The sequence below is a fragment of the Chiloscyllium plagiosum genome, unplaced genomic scaffold (assembly GCF_037043375.1).
Source record: "Chiloscyllium plagiosum isolate Xiang-an unplaced genomic scaffold, Cpla_swu_hap1 HiC_scaffold_42, whole genome shotgun sequence".
NCBI classification, from domain to species: Eukaryota; Metazoa; Chordata; class Chondrichthyes; order Orectolobiformes; family Hemiscylliidae; genus Chiloscyllium; species Chiloscyllium plagiosum.
This window is the reverse complement of record NW_028270180.1, coordinates 1,791,760-1,806,322: the sequence shown is the minus strand read 5'-3', so window position 1 is coordinate 1,806,322 and position 14,563 is coordinate 1,791,760. Positions and strand designations below refer to the sequence as shown.

Sequence of the window (14,563 nt, the reverse complement as noted above, 5' to 3'; positions counted from 1 at the left end):
TAGTAGGGGAGCACTTTGGGATCAATGAGCATAATTCCATTAGCTTTAACATTGCCATGAAAAAGGATAGGTCTGGTCCACAGGTTAAAGTTCAAAATTGGGACAAGGCCAGCATTGATGGTCTTAGACAGGAACATTCAAAATTGATTTGGGGAGGCTGTTTGCAGGCAAAGGAATGTCTGGTAAATGGAAAGTTTTCAAAAGTGAGCTGGTGAGGTTTCAGGGCCAAGCATGTTCCTGTTAGAGTAAAGGATAAGACTAGCAGGAGTAGGTAACCCTGGATGACCAGAGTTATTGAGGCTCTGATCATAAAAAAAGGAGGCAAATGACATGTGTAGATCAAGTGAATTCCATGAGGAATATAGAGGGCGTCTGAGGACACTTGAGAGAGAAATCAGGTGCACTAAAAGGGAACATGAGATGGCTTTGACAGCTAAGATAAAGGAGGACCCAAAGAGACTACAAATATATGAAGGGCAAAAAAGGTCGTCTGTATGTGGAGCCAGAAACGATGGACAAGATCCTAAATGGATATTTTTCATTCAGAAAGGCATGCATGCTAGGGAACTTGGGGAAGTGAATAGCGGTGACATAAAAATAGTCCACATTGTAGAAGAGGAGATACTGGAAGTCTTAAAACGCATTAAGGTAGATAAATCCCCAGGACCTGATGAAGTGTATACCAGGACTTTGTGGGAGGCTAGGCAGGAAATTGTGGAGCTCCTAGCCAGAGAGATATTTTATTCATTGACAGCAAGGGTGAAGTATCTGAAGATTTGAAGGCGGCTATTGTGTGAGAAAAGTTGCAGGAAATGCCTAAGATCTACAGACCAGTGAGAATAACATCTGTGTTGCGTAAATTGTTAGAGGGGATTCTAAGAGACAGGATCTACAGTCATTTGGGAGAGACAAAGACTCATTTGGGATAGTCAGCATGATGTTGTGCATGGGAAATCATGTCTCTGAATTTAATTGAGTTATTTTTTGAAGGTGCGACCAAGAAGTAGATGAGGACGGTGCAGTAGACATTGTCTTCATAGACTTTAGGAAGGCCTTTGACAAGATAACAAATGCTGGGTTGTTGTGTAAGGTTAAATCTCACAGGATCCAAGGAATGTTGGCCAATTGGATACAAAATTGTCTTGATGATAGAAAACTGGGTGATGGTAGAGGATTGTTTTTCAAACTGGTGACCTGTGACCAGCAGCGTCCCACAAGGATCAGTGCTGGGTCCACTGTTGTTTGTCATTTAAATAAATGATGTGGATGAGAATTTAGGAACATAGAACAGTACAGCACAAGAACGGGCACTTTAGCCCATGATATTGTGCTGAAAATGCTGCCCAGTTAAATTAATCCCTTCTGCCTGCCTTTGGTCCAAATCCCTCTGTTCCTTGCATATTCATGTGCATGTCTAATAGGCTCTTAAACACCCCTATCATATCTGCCTCCACTAACACCCGCTGTAAAAAAAAACTTGTCCCACACATCTCCTTTGAACTTTCCCCTCACCTTAAATGCATGCTCCCTGGTATGAGACATACCAATTCTGGGGAAAAATGATTCTGACCATCAACCCTTTCTATGCATTTCATAATTTACAGACATCTATTGCGTTTTCCCTCAGTTTTACTGCTCTGAGTTTTTCTAGCCTCTCCTTGTAGCTCATAAACTCTAATTCAAGCAGCATCCTGTAAAACTCTTCTGCACCCTCTCCATTACCTCCACATCTTTCCTGTAATGTGGCGACCAGGTTGAATGCAGTACTGTTAGGCATAACCCAAAGTCTTATAAAGCTGCAACATGGCATCCTGACTCTTGTACTCAATTCCCTGACCAATAAAGGCAAGAATGTCATAAGCCTTCTTTACCACCTTAACTTTTTTCGTGGCTATTTTCAGGTAACTGTGGGCTTGAACCCCAAGATCCCATTGTACATAAGTGCTTTTCAGGGTCCTGTCATTAGCTGCGTACTTTTCCTTAACATTGGATCTCCCAAGGTGCAGCACCTCACATTTACCTGGATTAAACTCTGCCATTTCCCTGCCCATATCTGCAAATGATCTACATCTCGCTGTATCCTTTAACTACCTTCTACACTACCCTATGGTTAGTAAGGTTGCAAATGACACTAAGATTGGTGTTATAGTGGACAATGAAGAAAGTTATCTGGGAATACACTGAGATCTTGATCAACTGGGCCAGTGAGCTGAGGAATGGCAAATGGAGTTTAATGTAGATAAATGCAAGGTATTGCATTTTGGGAGGTTAAACCAGGGCAGGACTTACACAGTCACTGGTAGGGCCCTGGGGAATGTTGTAAAATGGCGATCTAGAGGTACTGGTTCATAGCTCCTTTCAAAATGGAGTCACAAGTAGACAAGGCAACAAAGAAGGCTTTCAGCATACTTGCTTTCATCGCTTGGAGTGTTGAGAATAGGAGTTGGGACATCTTGTTGCAGGTGCACAAGACATTGGTAAGGGCACCTTTGGAGTACTGCATGCAGTTCTGGTTGCCTTACTGTAGAAAATATATTATTAAACCAGAAAGAGTGCAGAAAATAATTACTAGGATGCTGTCTGAACTGGAAGATTTGAGTTGCAAGGTAGAGCTATAGAGATGTACAGCACGGAAACAGACCATTTGGTCCAACTCCTCTAAGCTGACCAGATATCCCCAACCCAATCTAGTCTCACCTGCCAGCACCCGGCCCATATCCCTCCAAACCCTTCCTATTCATATACCATCCAGATGCCCTTTAAATGTTGCAATTGTACTAGCCTCTACCACTTCCTCTGGCAGCCCATTCCACACATGCAACACTCTCTGCATGAAAAATTTGTCCCTTAGGTCTCTTTTATATCTTTCCCCTCTCACCCTAAACCTATGCCCTCTAATTCTGGTCTCCCCCAACCTTGGGGAAAGGACCTTGTCTATTTGTGCAAGTAGTTTTGCTTGTTGAGCTGGAAGGTTCATTTTCAGACATTTCGTCACCATACTAGGTAATATCTTCAGTGGGCCTCCGGACGAAGCACTGCTGGTGTTTCCTGCTTTCTGTTTATATGTTTGGGTTTCCTTGGGTTGGTGATGTCATTTCCTGTGGTTATGTCATTTTTAATGGTGATGTCACTTCCTATTCTTTTTTCTCAGGGGTGGTAAATGGGGTCCAAGTGCCTGTGTGTGTTGATAGAGTTCCGGTTGGAATGCCATGCTTCTAGGGATTCTCGTGCATGTCTCTTTGGCTTGTCCTATGATGGATATGTTGACCCAGTCGAAGTGGTGTCCTTCATTATCTGTATGTAAGGATACTAGTGAGACAGAGTTATGTAGTTCTGTAGCTAGTTGATGTTTATATATCCTGGTGGCTAGTTTTCTGCCTGTTTGTCCAATGTAGTGTGTGTTACAGTTCTTGCACATTATTTCACTAGCTTGACGATACTGTCCTTGCTGATGAAGTTGGTGGTGTTTGGTGCATGTGTCTTTGGTTCTTCTAATAGTATAGTCAGTGCTTCCTTGGCTGGGATGATGTTAATTAATGTGAACAGGGCTGTTACATCAAAGAAGACCATTATTCCATCCTCTACTATTTATTTCTCAGCAACAAACCCAAACAAGCAGACAGAACACGTCCAGAAACCCTAGCCACTCTCCCCTGCATCAAGGACATCTCAGACTACTCAGACTCCTTGACATCGTGGTAGCTCACAAACCCACTAACACACTGAAACAGCAGCTAATGAACTTGAAAGACCCTATACAGACAACAAGAAAAACTAATGTCATCTACAAAATACCATGCAAGAACTGTAACAAACACTACATTGGACAAACAGGCAGAAAACTAGCCACCAGGATACATGAATGTCAATTAGCCACAAAACCTCTCATTTATCTAAATTAAACTCCATCTGCCATTCCTCAGTCCATTGGCCCATCTGATCAAGATCCTGTTGTAATCTGAGGTAACCTTCTTTGCTATGCACTGCACCTCCAATTTTGGTGTCATCTGCAAAATTACTAAGTATACCTCTTATGCTCACATCCAAATCATTTATATAAATGATGAAACGTAGTGGAACCAGCAGCGATTCTTGTTGCACTCCACTGGTCACAGGCCTCCAGTCTGAAAAACAACCCTCCACCACCACCCTCTGTCTTCTACCTTTGAGCCAGTTCTGTGTCCAAATGGCTAGTTCTCCCTGTATTCCATGTTAACCAGTGTCCTGTGGAGAACCTTGTCAAAGTCCATAGAGATCATGTCCACCGCTCTGCCCTCATCAATCCTCTTTAGGCTGGGGCTTTTTTCCCTGGAGCATAGGAGAGTGAGGGGTGACCTTATAGAGCTCTATAAAATCATGAGAGGCATAGGTAAGGTAAGTAGCCAGCAACTTTATACCTGTGCCAGGGGAGTGTAAAACTAGAAGGCACAGGTTTAAGGTGGAGGAGAGAGGTACAAAAGGCTCCACGGGGGCAATTCTATTTTTGTTATGCATAGAATGGTGAGTGTCTGGAATGGCTGCCAGAGATAGTGGTGGAGGTGAATACAATTTTGTCATTTAGGAAACATATCGACATGGATGGTATAGATAGGGAGACATTCGGAACAAATGGGACTAGATTAATTCTGAACACTGGGCAGCATGGGCAAGTTGGGCAGTAGGGCCTGTTTCCATGCTATAAACCTCTGACTGTTAATAATCTCAAATTAGTCACTTCCAAACAATCCCAGCAGGGTCCACAGCAGCAAGCCAGTATCGCCAGTCATGTAATTTCTAGGAAGCTTTGAAAAAGAATTTGTTCACAGTGAATTTTCAATGATCTCTTAAAGAACTCACTCCAGGAAGTTCCACAAAGCTTGAAATATATCAATGTTTTCCCAATTCTTCAAAATGTATGCCCTCTAAGTGGTATGAAATGAAATATGATTTAACATCCCCAACAACATGAGCTATTATTTTCTGCAATATTTGATGTGGTGTCTTATCAAATGACTGCTGAAATGTAAGAAGAGTGCATACACCAGTTTCCCTATATTCACAGCACATATCGCTTCTTTCTTAAACTCCAATAAATTAATTAAACGTGTTTTCTCTTGCAAAAACCATGCCAACTGCGCCTATTTACTTGGCTTTTACTAAATGCCCTGCAATAATATCTTCAATGATGATTGCCATCACCTTTCAAATGATCAGTGTTGAATTAACCAGCCTGAAATTTACTGTTTTCTGTCTCCCTCTATTTTCAAATGAAGGAATCACACTTGTTATTTTTCAGTCTGTTGGAGCTTTCCCCTAAATCTAGGGAATTTTGGAAAAGCGGAGAAATTGTTCAGCTTGAATTGAACTTTGGTTAGACAGGACTTTGGAATATTGTGCACAGTTCTTACTATGTATACATAGAAGCTGTAGGGAAGATTCAAAAATAAAATAAGAATCATAGCAGAAGCAAATTACTTATTTGTCAAAAAATGGCTGAGAGTTTGGGCTCTTTTCTCTAGAGTAAAGAAGAGTTAAGAATGAGGGTCTCTTCACATGAGTTTTGTAGACTAGATTTAGCAAAGGTGTTTCCAACCATAGGGAAGATTAGGAGCTGTAAATACGAGATAGTTACTCAAATCCAGTGATGAATTCTGGGGGAGAAATGTCTTATGCAGAGCGCAGTGTGAATGTGGAACTCAGTTCCACAGGGAGTTACTGAGGTGTATAGCATGGATATGTTTAAGGGGAAGCTCTATAAATAGGGAGAAAAAGTAGGCCAATGGAGCTAGATGCAGAGTGGTAAAAGGCTACTGACCATGCCATTGACAAATAGCCTGTTTCTATGCCCTGGATTCTGTGCACTTCTCTTCAGCAAAATAATTGAACCCAACTTATCAGAGTGAGTGTGAGAATTTCTTTATTTCAGGCTAAAGAATATCTGAACTGTGCTTTACAAACCAGCCGTCATGATCTGACTTTCATGGTCCTCGGGAAGCTACACTTAATGGAGGGAAATACCCAAAATGCAATTGAAACATATAAGAAAGCAGTGGAGTGAGTATTAAATTCTTTAAGTTTTTACTGTTGAATAAAAATGCAAGGAGTGATGACTAACTATTCAGATAAAGAGGATTAGCTACATAATACTGTTCGTTCAGAATGTTTTAAACGAGAAAGCAGCCTAAAACAGAGTGAGTGGATGCAGTGGGCACAGTATATAAGTGTGGAAACGTGGGAGATGATAAAATGTTGAGTAATGGGAAATGGTCCTAAGGATTTGGGGAGAAACAGCAAGGTGGAGAAATTTGAAAGAGAGTTCTAGAGTGCGGGCAGTGGTGTCCAAAGGCAGCATACTGTTTGAGTGTGAAGGGCATTATAGTGAGGTGAAATCTGAAGAGCCAGTCATTTATATGTTACTGAAACCTCTAAATACAGAAAATTAATTTACTTAAGAATTCCAGTAAGGCGAATGTCTAAAATAATGACAGCATTTGTTTCTTCCTTGTAGGTTTTCTCCTGAAAATGCCGAGCTTCTGACTACATTGGGGTTACTGTACCTGCAGGTAATATTACAGCCTGTAACACAAAGTAGGTCTGTAACAGAAGGATGCATAACAAAATAGTTCAGCTGTTTCTCTTCAAAGAACCATACTTGATTCCTTATCAGAAAGCTCACTCATTTGCACTTTTCACAGAATAATGAATAAAATTGCAGAATATAATCTCTGAATCACTGGTGAATGTCCCAAAAACAATCAAAATGGAATTTGACAGACTCATCACTGTACATGGTCCTTGCCTTCAGGATTCTCATTACACCTGGAGGTCACTGTGCGTCTGTGTGTCCTACGTCAGTGTGTTTATACGTGCATTTTCACTGTGAGGCAATTTACATAAAAGTCACACAAGTGTGACTCCTGCTCTTACTCTAGCGAAAGAGACCAAAAAGGTGATTCTGCTGCTGTGATAATCTCCAATTTGAAATTAAACCTGCTTTGTTCTAATGATTTCAGTCATCTTTCTATTGTTTTTGCCTAACTGGGTCCTGCGATTCACATCATTACATTGTTTGTTTGTACATAAGATTAAAATTTTCTATTTAAACAAAAATGGCAACCAACAATTCTTTGTTTCTGACTTTCAGCTTGGAATGTATCAGAAAGCCTTTGAACATCTAGGAAATGCACTTACCTACAACCCCAATAATTACAAGGTAGTAATTGTAACCTTTTGGGTACAATGTGTGAAACTTTTAGCAAGTCAGATGTACTTAATTTTTAGTTTCAACATTCAAAGATGTATTTCTTTTACTATGTTATGATTGGTTTGTGTTCAAATATCATTAAACATCCTTTGGGAAAAGAAGTTGAAATATATTGCTTTGAATCCATTCAGAATTGCTGCTATTCAACAGTGTAAGGATTGTTCATTGGCAGTTACTCCTCAAAATAAAAGTTGCTGATGTTTTACAGCAGGCTAAGTATTTCGTAACAATGGTAACAGGGATGATGCTAAAAGATTGTTTTCCCAGCTGGAGAGTCTAGAATAAGGGGGCCACAATCTTGGCATTAGGGGGTGGCCATTTAAGACTGAGAAGATTTAGGTCATACTACCACCTGGAAATTTCACTCCAATCCACTCGCCCCCCTGACTTAGAAATATATTGTTGTTCCTTCAGTGTCACTGGGCCAAAACCTTGGAACACCCTCCCTAAAGGCATTGCAGGTATTCCTACATCCTACATTCCTACACCGTGCCGCCTATGGGCACGGTGGCACAGTGGTTAGCACTGCTGCCTCACAGCGCCAGAGACCCGGGTTCAATTCCCGCCTCAGGCGACTGACTGTGTAGAGTTTGCACATTCTCCCCGTGTCTGCGTGGGTTTCCTCCAGGTGCTCCGGTTTCCTCCCACAGTCCAAAGATGTGCAGGTCAGGTGAATTGGCCATGCTAAATTGCCCGTAGTGTTAGGTAAGGGGTAAATGTAGGGGTATGGGTGGGTTGCGCTTCGGCGGGTCGGTGTGGACATGTTGGGCCGAAGGGCCTGTTTCCACACTGTAATGTAATCTAATCTAATCTAAATGGACTGCAGTGGTTCAAGAAAGCAGCTCACCAGCACCTTATTCAGGGCCCAGCGAGCGATGTTCACATCCCATCAGCAAATAAAAGAAAAACATTTCTTCACTTGAGAAAGTTAGGATTCACTTTCTAGACAGTCATCAGTTGAATCATTTCAAGGCTGAGCAATAGATTTTGCATTCTGATGATACCCTAGAATGCGGGAACTTAGTAATAAGGTGGAGTTAAAGATTAACCATGATCTTACTAAATGGTGGTAGACAAGCAGGAGGCTGGAAGATCAAGCAAGTCGGGCAGCATCAGGAGGTGGGGAAGTCAACGTTTTGGGTGTAACCCTTATTCAGGACTGGAAAGGCACAGCAAGCTAGGCAGCATTAGGAGATGGAAAAGTTGACGTTTTGGGTGTAACCCTTCTTTAGGACTTGCCCTAAAGAAGGGTCACACCCAAAACGTTGACTTCTCCAACACCTGATGCTGCCCGGCTTGCTGTGTTCTTTCAAGCCTCCTGCTTGTCTACCTTGGATTACAGCATCTGCAGTTTTGTCCATCTCCAATGGTGGAGCCGGTTGAAAGGGGACATATGGCTTGTTGATGTTTCTGTTTCCGAAGTACATCTGTGAACTTGCAGTAATTGTCTGTGGAGGCATTTATTCAAGGTTTCTCCTTGAGCAACTGCAAAGGTGCTGTTAATTCACCAATGTAAAAATGATTGATTGTTTTGGTCATGATGGCTGTTTCTCTCATTGACAGTAAGCTTGTGTTATTAGATTAATGATCTCTTCTATAGCTCAGTGAGATATGAACAGGTGTGATTTTTGTTTTCTTTGTTCTCTAATTTTCTGCCTGTTTTGCTCAGGCCATCCTGGCTGCAGGCAGTATGATGCAGACTCACGGTGACTTTGATGTTGCTCTGAGTAAGTACAGAGTAGCAGCACATGCTGTCCCAGAAAGTCCGCCCCTGTGGAACAACATTGGAATGTGTTTCTTTGGCAAGAAGAAATATGTGGCAGTAAGTATAATGAGAATCTTGTGATCGGCGCAAAGCCCTGACCACATATAAACAGTATTCCTGTAAGATTTGGCTTTTGTGACAGTAAATGGTTTGCACATGTCTGGAACTGGAAGCTATGATTCTGTTACCTAAATCTTCTCAGCAATTGTGTATAACCTATAATAATGATAATCTTCTCTACTAGATCCATGGTATGTAATATCCACTCCCCCCTCCTGCCAAACAATGTCATTGCACATCGCCTGCAATCATCATCTCTGCCCACTGCCAGTCAGCAGGAGGTGTGCACTCCCTATTGAAATCTGAACATTACAGGTAGTGCTTCATGGGAAAGCCAACTTGAATGGGGGCTCAGTACAAAAAGATTGTATCACTGAACGAACTGCCTTCTGCCCCTCCGTAATGGTAGTTTCCTCATAGTAAAAGAACCAGTACATTTCTTAGTACCTGGATGACTAAATTGTACCGGTGCCTTCAGCATAAACCAGATCTGGTTATTTCTTTTCTGAAGCAGCCTATGTTCATAGTCAAACAGGAGATTCTGTATTGTTTGGGTCTGGACTGGAATATAACTGAGTTTAAATAGTAACAACCACTATTTTTAACCAAGATTACTCGCAATTACAAACTGAACAGACAGTGACTGTTTATTAGGAGACAGTGAGGTCAGTGACTGTTTTATTACTGACCCTTTTAAATCAACATTCAGGCAAGGAAAAAAAATGGAACCAGCAGGATGTTCTGATCACCAGCCTGCAGAGGTCAATATAGTTACTAAACTTGAGAATCAGTGTTTAGTTCCTACAGGGTATATACAGCACAGGGTTAGATACAGATTAAAGCTGCCTCTACACTGCCCCATCAAAAGCTCATGGGACAAGAACAGTACAAATCTCTAAGCTCCCTCTAGTCCATCTTAATGAGAGACCACTTGAGTCACTCTCAATAAGACTACCTTTTGTTCAGTGACTTTTTTTTCATTTTTCTCACAAACTGAGATTGCAATTTGATGCAAAGAAAGAACAAAGAAAATTTACAGCCCAGCAACAGGCCCTTCGGCCCTCCAAGCCTGAGGTGATCCAAATCCACTGTCTAAACCTGTTGCCCATTTCCTAAACATCTGTATCCCTCTGCTCCCCACCTACTCGTGCATCTGTCCAGATGCATCTTAAATGAATTTACCGTCCCTGCCTCTACCGCCTATGCTGGCAACGCGTTCCAGGCACCTACCACCCTCTGTGTAAAGTACTTGCTGCATGTATCCCCCTTAAACTTTTCAACTCTCACCTTGAACATATGACCTCTCGTTATTGAATTCTTCACCCTGGGAAAAAGCTTATCTCTGTCTACCCTGTCTATACCCTTCATAATTTCATAGACCTCAGTCAGGTTCCCCCCTAAATCTCCTTTTTCTAATGAAAACAATCCTAACCTACTCAACCTCTCTTCATTGCTAACCCCTTCCTCGTAAACCTTCTCTGCATCCTTTCCGAAGCATCCACAATCTTTTGGTAATGTGGCGACCAGAACAGTACACAGTATTCTAAATGCAGCCGAACCAATGTCTTGTACAATTTTTAAATGATCTGCCAGCTCTTATACTCAGTACCCCGTCCGATGAAAGCAAGCATACGATATGCCTTCTTGACCACTCTATCCACCTGTGTAGCAACCTTCAGGGTACAATGGACCTGCACTCCCAGATCTCTCGGCTCATCAACCTATCCCAAGGTTCTTCCGTTTACTGTATAATTCGCTCTAGAATTGGACTTCTCAAAATGCATCAACTCATATTTGCCTGGATTGAACCCCACCTGCCACTTCTCCGCCCAACTCTCCAGTCTATCTATATTCTTCTGTATTCTTTGACAGTCCCCTATGCTTTCTGTTACTCCACCAATCTTCGAGTCTTTTGCAGACTTGCTGATCCTACCAATTGTGCCCTCTTCCAGATCATTTATGTATATCACAAACAACAGTGGCCCCAGCACTGATCCCTGTGGAACACCACTGGTCACCTTTCTCCATTTTGAGAGACTCCCTTCAACCATTACTCTCTGTCTCCTGTTGCTCAACCAGTTCTTTATCCACCTAGCTAGAACACCCTGCATACTATGTGACTTCACTTTCTCCATTAGTTTACCATGGGGAACCTTATCAAACGCCTTACTAAAGTCCATGTATATGACCTCTACAGCCCTCCCTTCATCTATCAACTTGGTCACTTCCTGAAAGAACTCTATTAAGTTGGTAAGGCACGATCTCCACCACACAAAACCATGTTGCCTATTACTGATAAGCCCATTCTTTTCCAAATATAAATAGATCCTATCCCTCCGTACCTTCTCCTGCAACTTTCCCACCAATGATGTCAGGTTCACTGGTCTGTAGTTACCCAGAATATCCCTACTACCCTTCTTGTACAGGGCGACAACATGAGCAACCCTGAAGTCCTCCGGCACCTCACCTGTATGCCACAAAGATATCTGTCAGGGCCCCAGCTATTTCCTCTTTTGCCTCCCTCAGCAACCTGGGATAGATACCATCTGGTCCTGGGGATTTGTCCACCTTAATAACCTCCAACCTACCTAACATATCTTCCTACTTATGTCAACGTGATCCAGAGTAATCAAACTTCTATCTCTAATCTCAACATTCATCATGTCCCTCTCCTCAGTGAACACTGATTCAAAGTAATTATATAGAATCTCACCCATTCTCTCAGGTTCGACACACAGCTTTCCTTCCTTATCCTTTAGTGGACCAATCCTTTCTCTAGTTACCCACTGGCTTATATAAGAATAAAAGGCTTTGAGATTCTTCCTAATTCTGCTCTCTAAAGCTATTTCATGACCCCTTTTAGCTGCTTGATTCCTCATTTAAGACTGGTCTTACTCTCCAGATATTCCTCCAGGGCCTGTTCTGTTCTTAGCTGCCTTATGTACACTTCCCTTTTCCTCTTGACTAGTCGTACGATTTCTCCTGTCATCCACGGTTCACAAATCTTGCCTTTCCTATCCTTTGCTTTCAAAGAGACATACCTATCCTGCACTATCTTTAACCTATCTTTGAAAACCTCCCACATATCAAATGTGGACTTCCCTTCAAATAGCTGTGTCCAATCCACATTTCCCAGCTCCTGCCTAATTTTTGTATAATTGGCCTTGGCCCAGTTTAGCATTCTTCCCTTAGGCTCACTCTCATCTTTGTCTATGAGTATTCTAAAACTTATGGAATTGTGGGCACTGTTCCCAAAGAAATCCCCCATCGCAACTTCTACCAGCTGGCCTGGCTTATTCCCCAACATCAAGTCCAATATGACCCCTTCCCTCGTCGGACTATTGACATACTGCTCTAGAAAACTCTCCTGGATGCTTCTTACAAATTCTGCCCCATTCAGACCTCTGACACTAAGTGTATCCCAGTCAATGTTGGGAAAATTAAAATCTCCCATCACCACCATCCTCTTGCCTCTACATCTTTCCATATTCTGTTTACCTATTTGTTCTTCTACCTCACGCTCACTGTTGGGAGGCCTGTAATACAGCCCCAACAATGTAACTGCACCTTCTTATTTCTCAGCTCCACCCATAATGCCTCACTACTCAAGCCCTCCATAGTATCCTCCTTTAGTACAGCCGTGATATCATCCCTGACTAATAATACACCTCCTTCCTCCCTTTTACTTCCCTCCCTGTCCTGTCTGAAGTGTCTATATCCTGGAACATTTAGTTGCTAATCATGCCCTTCCTTCAACCAAGTTTCTGTGATTGCAATAACGTCATACACCCAGGCACCAATCCAAGCCCTAAGTTCATCTGCCTTATCCACTATACTTGCATTAAAGTATATGCACTTCAGGCCACCAGGTCTTTTGTGTTCATCTGCTCTCTGCCTACTCTTCCCCTTATTAATGCTAACTTTATGATTCTTACAGTCTCCAGTTTCCACCTCGCTGTCTACTTGTCTTCTCTTCTGGTTCACAGCCCCCTGCCACATTAGTTTAAAACCTCCCCAGCAGCAGTAGCAAAAACTCCCCCAAGGACATTAGTTCCAGTCTGGTTCAGATGTAGACCGTCCAATTTGTAATAGTCCCACCTTCCCCAGAAGCAGTCCCAATGTCCAAAAATCTAAACCCCTCCCTCCTATACCATCTCTCAAGCGACGTGTTCATTCTGCCTATTCTTTCATTTCTACACTGGCTAGCATGTGGCACTGGTAGTAATCTTGAGATCACTACCTTTGAGGTCCTCCTTTTTTTAACTTCTATCCTAGCTCCCTGAATTCTGCTTTCAGGACTTCATTTTGTTTTTTACTTATATCGTTGGTGCCTATTTGCACCAAGACAACTGGCTGTTCACCCTCCCCTTTTAGAATGCTCTGCAGCCGATTGGTGACATCCCTGACCCGAGCACCTGGGAGGCAACATACCATATACCATCCGGGAGTCCTGTTTTCAGCCACAGAACTGCCTATCTACTCCCCTCACAATAGAATCCCCTATGACTATGGCCCTACGGGTCTTTTTCCTGCTCTTCTGAACAACAGTGCCTGCCACGGTACCATGATCTTGGCAACTGCTGCCCTCCCCTGGTGAGCCATCTCCCCCAACAGTACCCAAAACGCTATACCTGTTTTGGAGGGAGATGACCGCAGGGGACATTTGCACTGCCTTCCTACTCTTTTTCTGCCTTTTGGTCACCCATTCACTGTCTCCCTCAGCAATTCTAACCAGTTCACTAAACGTGCTATCCACGACCACCTCAGCATCACGGATGCTCCACAGTGAGTCCATCCGTAGCTCCAGAGCCGTCATGCGATCAAACAAGAGATGCAGCTGACACACTTCTTGCAAGTTCAAGAGTCAGTGCCTTCATTAAAATCCGAGCCTCATGAATAAGTGAGGTGGCAATGTCTAAAATGCATTTCATGTCAACATTCAGAAATGGCTAGCAGAGATCTCCCTTATATCATCAATTTGTGCTGGAGTGAAAAAAAGGTCAATGTTTCAAGACACAGTACAGCACTTGGTCCCCTCTTGATTCTCCAGACTTATTTATAAACATTTCAGAAACCTTTTTGGTTGACAGTGGTGATTTAAACATTAAAGTGATGCAAAATGATAAATGTTCATCTCAGTAAAGTGAGTGGCTGTTGTGCTGTTTACATTACTCCAGGCTATCAGCTGTTTGAAGCGAGCCAACTACCTGGCTCCCTTCGATTGGAAGATTCTCTATAATCTGGGCTTGGTGCACTTGACAATGCAGCAATATGCGTCAGCATTCCACTTCCTGAGTGCTGCCATCAACATGAAGCCGAGAATGGGCGAGTTATACATGCTGCTGGCTGGTGAGTGTGGAACTGGCATTAGTGAACTGACAGCGTTTGATCAACGCGATCATTGATTCTTCTTAACCTTTACGTCTTCAGTCCGTGAAAGTGGACACCAGCACTGATGCATATCTTACCTTGCCTCTCCTTAAAGCATTGGTGGA

At 42.6% G+C, this 14,563-nt stretch overlaps 1 protein-coding gene across 5 annotated transcripts in view; it reads left to right on the top strand.

Moving 5' to 3' along the window:
* bbs4 (Bardet-Biedl syndrome 4) overlaps nt 1-14,563 on the top strand; it is a 59,660-nt gene that overhangs the window by 25,170 nt on the left and 19,927 nt on the right. For all 5 annotated transcript variants that reach the window (XM_043680353.2, XM_043680350.2, XM_043680349.2 and 2 more), the window contains exons 9-13: nt 5,906-6,033; nt 6,488-6,542; nt 7,124-7,192; nt 8,913-9,065; nt 14,246-14,417. In XM_043680353.2, the coding sequence (XP_043536288.1) occupies nt 5,906-6,033; nt 6,488-6,542; nt 7,124-7,192; nt 8,913-9,065; nt 14,246-14,417 (577 nt within the window). The remainder of the gene's footprint in view (nt 1-5,905; nt 6,034-6,487; nt 6,543-7,123; nt 7,193-8,912; nt 9,066-14,245; nt 14,418-14,563) is intronic.